The following is a 7039-nucleotide window of genomic DNA, read 5'->3' on the forward strand; positions in this document are numbered from 1 at the left end:
GAAAAACATAAATGTATTCAGTTCTTTCACTCTCCCGCTCTTACTTAGCAATCCTCTCGGTGAACGGTTGCCATTGCCAAAGAATTCATATTTTGCCTCACCTACCAGCACCCATCCCCGACCCTGCACCCATGCTGTGCAGTTAAGCCAAGTTATTAACTTAGCAGCGCAGCGCTTTTGTTCACTGGCATTTTCATTTGGACCCCTCTGTAATTGAGTAACAGGGACCCGTCACATTGCACAAAAGGAAAAGAGAGTGGAGCTCGCCGAGGCTGGAAATTCTCACATAAGCCGTCTGCAGAGCGAGTGGGTGAGTGCAAAGCTCCAAGCTTTCTAATGATCCGACACAAAAATACTGAGCCAGTGTTGCTGTTGCCTGCTTTTTCTCACCGGGCCACCGAAATGAAAGGTGATCGGGCCAAAGAGAAAACGCTGGGAGACGCCAAGTTTGCTGTCAGCCTCGTAGAAACTGCAGCAGTCGCATGACGTCAAGAGTAATTAACTTTTTTTTTCTACTCAAAGAGTGAATGGACACATTATTAAGCTGCATTTGTCCCATGTAAAGTGAACTGACGTTCTCACAGCCAGGTTATATAGGAATCATCATGAACACCAAAGGAACTCAGTAAAAAAGTATTTTAATGATAGTTATTTGTACATTTATGAAGCATATTAAAGACTTAGGTGTGATGAGATTATAAAGCTGCTGATTCAAATTAAATTCGTAAGCGTTATTATATATATTTATTTATAATATTAACAACTCAATATATTTATAAGGGTTATAATTTAATGTTAAGTTGATCTTTTATAGATGACACCACCTGCAGTATATCATTTATAATGATGATTTAAAAAACCCATATTCAAAGGAATTAAAACCGGACTTTTACTGTAGTGGAAAAAAATATGCCACATTTATGTATAATGCATACATTTATTCTATCTATTATTTCATATATTATTACATGTAAATGAGGAATGCAGAGGCATCACAGAGGAAGAAGTATGATGTGTGAGCTGAAGGTTACATTATCTTTATCTGTCCTTCCTGTGGAGGGTGGCAGAGGTGACCTGCAGTGACCTGAGGATACACTATAAGGGTTTATCCTTTTTATGATTAGTATGTGTGTCACATAATAAAATGTAGCTTTACACACATGTTGTAGCTTTTATTGTCTTATATAAGAATTAAACAGCTCTCATGGTTAGCGGACTGTATTTATATATTTATTTAGGACTTTTGCAGTCTTATCAACTCAAAGCACTTTTCAATACAAATCCCATTGACCCATATTTACTTATTCTATCACATACCATTCATACACTGTGCACAGACTGACAATTTGGGGTTCAGTATCTTGCCCAAGGACACTTAGGAGAGTAGACTGGAGGCGCAAGTGATCGAACCACCAACCTTCTAGTTAGTGGACGACTTTCGCTCCCTCCCAAGCTACAGGCACCCCTGCCAGCATTATAGTCCTTAGTTAATGAGAAATGTCCATTGTTATCGGTGTAACTGTTTTTCACATCACTTCCCATCCAGCGGACGTCATTAACCACATGCCTGAACCGGTCACTCACAGCAGAGCCTCACCGGTTCTCACAGGCTCTCATCAGTAAAGTTTAAATGACAAAGATCAGATCCTGTTTTTTAAGTGAATGTCCTCGTTACGCGTCATCTGCACATTTCATCCCTGTGATACATTTCACTCTGTTCCAGTGGAGATGGAAAGCTTTTTGCAGACAGAACATAAGATTGCATGAACCAACACACCCCTTATCTCCATCGCTCGCCCAGTGGGGCTCCAGCTGGGTGCTGCTGTTTCCTTCACCATTTATGTTGGCACGGGGAATGGCATCTCCATGGCCCGGGAGCACCGCTCCGCTTGCAAAACAGGAAGAGCACACTGCTCTCTGATGGACACAGGAGACGAAACACCAGCCAACTCCGGTCCAGAGACATGAGGCAGCGGAGCGAGAATGATAACAGGGGATTTCAGGCCGAGCACAAGCCCCTTGTTCTGCACATGGAGTCGTTTTACAGGGTTGTATGCTCTGCTCAGTGCAGGGAAGGTTGTTGTACCAGCAGCACCTGAGTACACTGAGATGTCCTTGATGATATCTGCCCAGATAAACCTGAGTCTCAGCCCTTAATCTCACAGGTCGACTTCTCTGGTTTGTATCTCTCCATAGAGGATGAATAAGACTGATCAACACACCAGAGACTCAAACATTCATTACACCAGGTTCTGCTATTTTCAGCTTTCTCTTAGTCATCCCATCTACCTTGAAAACTTTCAAATGCATGTTGTTCTCATTCACACTTAGTTTAATGGTAATTCAGTTTGGTGCAGAACCTGGTCTTGTCGACAGCAGTGGTCTTATGGGGCCATTTCCACTAGTTTGCAAAAGTACTGTACTATATGCTTGCAGGTTTCCCACACTGCATCAGCCTCATCACTACAGGCAGTTTTTTTTATGTGTGTGGATGTGAGCCAGTCAAAAGCAGACCTGGCAACGGCCAGAAAAGTTACATGTGGATTAACATCCCTTTTCTAATCTTTATCTGATATGAAGTGTTTAGGTGTTTGATCCTTGGAATTTTTATTTATACACAAGTACTAAGTTCTAGAAATGATCCAAGATTCGTCTGACTTATTTCTTAATCGAATATTTCACGGCAATGTCAAAATGGATCATGTCTGAATCGAATCCTGTACTTTGTAATATTAAGTCCAACATACGCTTCAGCATGACTCTCATGAATAGCAAACACTCACGACTTTAGCGGTGACCTTAATGTACTCTGGTCCTCTTTATTTCAAACCTCAGAGTAAAAAGTAAAATAAACAAGGGCAGATGAAAAGGGGCCTCGCTGGCAGGGGCTCGCCATGTTTCCGTATTGTCACTCCTCATTAGGTGATGATGGGCTGTCTCCGTGATGGACAGCTACCTCCCAAAGCGGAGGTTTAAGGGCTGCACACACACACACACACACACACACACACAGAGAGAAGGGGGCAGCACCCGCGGGGCAGCATGTTTCCTCCAAACATCTGATGGCATGTCTGTGCCGGCTCTGATCCACTGACAACAGACTCACACACTGGCACACGCAGAGCGACCAGTGAGTGGCCTTGCAGGGTCACTGCGAGCGAAATGGAAAAAGACGATACACCATTGCATTCACTCACTTCACTATTGGTTTATTTTATTATTCCCCTCTTGCAGATATTTTGTACTTTAGCCGATGGATGACGCGAACTCCGAACCTGCCTCTTCTGATGATGACTTGACTTTTGACAGTTAAAGGTGTCTGGGCTCTTTGAAAAGAGTGTGTGGCAGGGATGTAAAAGGAATTATGTGAAAATATTTGTTCTATTTGGTCGTCTGAGATGAACTCCGTTCTCAGCCATGCCAAGAATGTCCCCAGTGTGCCCACCCATCCATTAACCTGTCCAACAGGCCACCATTGTCTGGAGCAAAAAAAAACAACACTTGATTTAAAGTGTGCAGGGTTCTCAGCTCAAGGGTCACGACACATGGAGATGATTTCGCTTCTTTTGTAGTTCATATTACAATTTTTTTTACAGTGTATTTACTCTGTGCTAAACAACACTAAAGTCAGTATTTAAACTGCACATAAACACAAACCATGAATGAACTCTCGGAGAGTTCATCATCCTGGGCCTTTTAAACACTCTAAGCACAAATCACGACAACCACTGAAAACTTGAGGATATTGTTTTATGCATACATGACCAGCAGGAAATTGAAACCAGAATATGATTGATGTTTTTTTTCTGTTTAACCAGCAATGCAAACATTGGATTTGTGACTCATTAAAATCAGCTTTGAGGTGGCAAAGCAAACCAAAAGCAGCTGCTGCTGATCATTCAAACTGGTTTCAGTGGAGACCTTTCATAACGTCAGCGACTTGAAGTCAACGTCAGGCGTTGAGCGTTCTAAACACGGCCGAGCCGGTGAGGGATGATTTGTCCTGCAGTTCTGTTTGAGCTCGTTACTCCAGCACTTGGAGCTGGGATCCTTTTCAACTTGAGGTGGATGCATATTTATCATCAACACCCTTCAGGCAGGCATCCATTAAACATCCTGAAATGCAGAGAGTGTCACGGCCTTCGACGATTGCTTGTTTAAAATTGACATATTGCAGAGGTCCTTTGCAGCACTTGCGTGCCACGCGGGCTCCATGTGGTATAAACAGACGAGTTTGATGGCCTGTGAAATTGCCACATTGTTAATCATACATTTATTTATGATATGGGAAATGCTGACTCTTGTGCAGGAGCAAAACCTCTGAGGCTCTTTTTCTTAAGTACATCAATCACAGCCGATACCTTCGCTGGGCACACGCAGAGCAGACGTGCCCAGGTCAGTGATAAAGTTCATATAATAAGGGGAGAGCGTGTTGACTCGAGCCCCTCGCGGACCTCATCTGGTTAGAGGGGTGAGAACTTCGCTAGATCCATCTTTTTCTCACTGTAGTGGGTGCTGAGTTGTCCCACAGCCTTGGCGTGCTCCTCGTCCACCTCCTCCTTCAGTCTCTGCTGCTCCTTCAGGAAGTCGGCCCATTCCTCTTTCAGACGCTCCATGTTCAGCTGCATTTGGTTGCTCTGGAAGGAAATAAGAGCACAGAGAAAAGTGATGCAAAGTCTTGAGCGTGATCCGGTGTTTCAGGTGATAATCACAGTAAATATATACATTAATAATATATGTTTTTTTTTATAGTATAACTTTTAACAAGACAACTTTACAAATCCACGAGCGATGCTTCAAATTCTCCCTCTTGTGCAACGTTATCTCTCACACCTCCTTACACTCACTCACACACTACAGTGACGATGCTGATGATGTAAGGCAGAGCTCATTGTGGACTCTGGATGCTGGCACTCGGCCTTGAATACATGCTGAAGACACAATATTATAAATGCTTGTGTTATCTGTAATGCAATCCAGTTATATGAGGATATGACGCTGAAGCCACCCCAGTTGTTTGTACCTGCTGGGCCTCTAGCTCCCTCTGCTGGACTCGGTCCGCCATATGTTTAGCAGCCTCCACTGTGGGAGAAAGGCACACAAAGATATAAAAAGCTAAATTCAGGCAAGACAATAATATTTAAAGCTTATAAGAGCAAAAGGCTCAGACAAACACAAAGCAGAGAGAGGAGACTTACAACGTTTGGTGAGGTTGGACATCAAATCCTGATTCACAGCCTCTAAATTTGTGTGCTGCATTTGGTCATTTGCCTCCACCACCATTTTATTGAGACTCTCCAGCAGTCTGCTCTCCCTGTGTCCACGTTTCTCCTGGAAAACGGAGCGTTTAGTGTCCTCTCACAAAGACACACACAAACTCAATGCACCAAACACATTTCTCTTCAGTGTTACTGGGTCCTTGCGTACTGATTTGATTAAAATAGGGACAACAAATGAGCGGAAATCTGGTTTCCACATAAAGAAACAGTAGTGAGTCTTTCAATATATAGATCACTCCATATTGCGCTGAAATGAATAGTCACATCATAAACAAATGAAACTAGTTACTTTATGATATATAAATATAGATATAATTAACTGTCGCCTCCCCAGTTTGTGTCTGGTCGGGCATTTTGGTTGCGTATTGCTCCGGGGTATCTTCTATCTGTCAAAATAAATAATCCTAAACATCGTAAAAAAAAAATTCTATTGTGTGGTCGAGTCGATTCTTGCAAACCTTTTAGAAACCAAATTGTTTTTTCCACAGGCCAGAACCACCAACTGGAGCCCAAGCACTGTATACATCACTCTACACATCTCTGATTCCCAGAACAAACTTTGTTCAAGATGATCACTCAAGTTTGTTCTGCACTTCAGTTGACGACCAAAGAACCAAACCTTTCAAGAACTGGTTCACGTTCAGGCTCAGAACCAGCTCTGCCTTGTGGAAAAAGGGGAATGGGGTCTATTGACTGACTCTGGGACAGTTCAGCAGGTGGACACACACAGTCCAAATCCTCTGGATGAAGGGCAGTCTTCATCATTGGGCCCCAGCTCGGCTCCTGACACCATGTGTGTGTGTGTAAGTGTCTGCACTGATCAACCACAACATTAAAACCAGTCAATGGTTCTAATGTTGTCACGATCAGAGCTTGTACATGTGTGATTACCTCAAACTCTCTGACGAAGTAGCGGATCTCTGCGTTGACGATGGGTCTGTGGTGTAACAGACGGGACTGGATATCACCGACATCTGCAGGAAGAACACACATCACCTTAGATTTGTGTCCGCTAGTCTGCATGACACAATATTTAAATTCATGTTTCTACAGATAAGCTAACTCAACTGCTTAACTCAGTCATGTGACATATTGATTAGCCTCGTATCATATCGCAGTCTGAAACAGGAGCTAGCTACCATGCTAACAAAGAGAGACCTTTCTCTGCTGAGCTTTTCACTCACCTTTAGCAATCTTGTCCATGTTGTACATCCTCAGTTGACCTAAGGGTTGAGCAGCGAAAGCAAAGTGTTCCTCCCTGCAGAGCAGCTAGCTAAACCAGCTGCTAACTGCTAATTCAGCGGCTAAATGCTCAAAGCTGCTAAGCTAACTGTCAGTGGATTGACTGTGATTTGTTATTAACGTTCACGTATTATTTAGACAAGAAGTGAAAGATCCCAGCTTCAGTGTGAAGAAGTGAATGGAAGTCAGCTGACTGAGATGTAAACAATTACAACTACTTCCGGGTACGGACTGAACCAAGCCGCTGAAGCAGGGGTGGCTGAGTCAGATTTGAGTTTTAAACCATTTAAAATGAAATAGATATGCAATAACATATAAAGTCTAAAAGAAGTATTTGATTTGAGGTAGTGATTTTGTATCAAAATTGGCTGTGACACTGTAAAACTGTCTGTAGCGTTTGTGTGACTGTGTGAGACTGAGGAGAGACAGTGGTGGGGACTGTAGTTCTGTGTGAGGCCAGCAGGTGTCAGTGTTGCTCCACTAAATTAACCTCTGATCCATCACTGTGTCTCTTTACT

The 7039-nt window shown here is 43.0% G+C and overlaps 1 protein-coding gene across 1 annotated transcript; it reads right to left on the bottom strand.

Moving 5' to 3' along the window:
* Nucleotides 1-3736: 3736 nt before the first annotated feature.
* bloc1s5 (biogenesis of lysosomal organelles complex-1, subunit 5, muted) lies at nucleotides 3737-6731 on the bottom strand. Its single transcript, XM_062379992.1, has 5 exons — nucleotides 6464-6731; nucleotides 6171-6253; nucleotides 5199-5331; nucleotides 5024-5082; nucleotides 3737-4637 (listed from the first exon to the last, which is right to left on the bottom strand). Exons 1-5 carry the CDS (start codon nucleotides 6489-6491, stop codon nucleotides 4464-4466), a joined length of 477 nt encoding a protein of 158 aa, XP_062235976.1. The 5' UTR covers nucleotides 6492-6731; the 3' UTR covers nucleotides 3737-4463.
* Between the last annotated feature and the right edge of the window lie 308 nt (nucleotides 6732-7039).

This window comes from Platichthys flesus, chromosome 21 (genome assembly GCF_949316205.1).
Source record: "Platichthys flesus chromosome 21, fPlaFle2.1, whole genome shotgun sequence".
In the NCBI taxonomy this organism is placed as follows: Eukaryota; Metazoa; Chordata; class Actinopteri; order Pleuronectiformes; family Pleuronectidae; genus Platichthys; species Platichthys flesus.

Coding starts and splice junctions, on each gene's coding strand:
- bloc1s5 (XM_062379992.1), bottom strand. CDS start 6,491: ATGTACAACATGGACAAGATTGCTAAAG. Junction 6,254..6,463: donor CATGGACAAGATTGCTAAAG/GTGAGTGAAAAG, acceptor TTCTTCCTGCAG/ATGTCGGTGATATCCAGTCC. Junction 5,083..5,198: donor GTCCAACCTCACCAAACGTT/GTAAGTCTCCTC, acceptor TTTCTCCCACAG/TGGAGGCTGCTAAACATATG.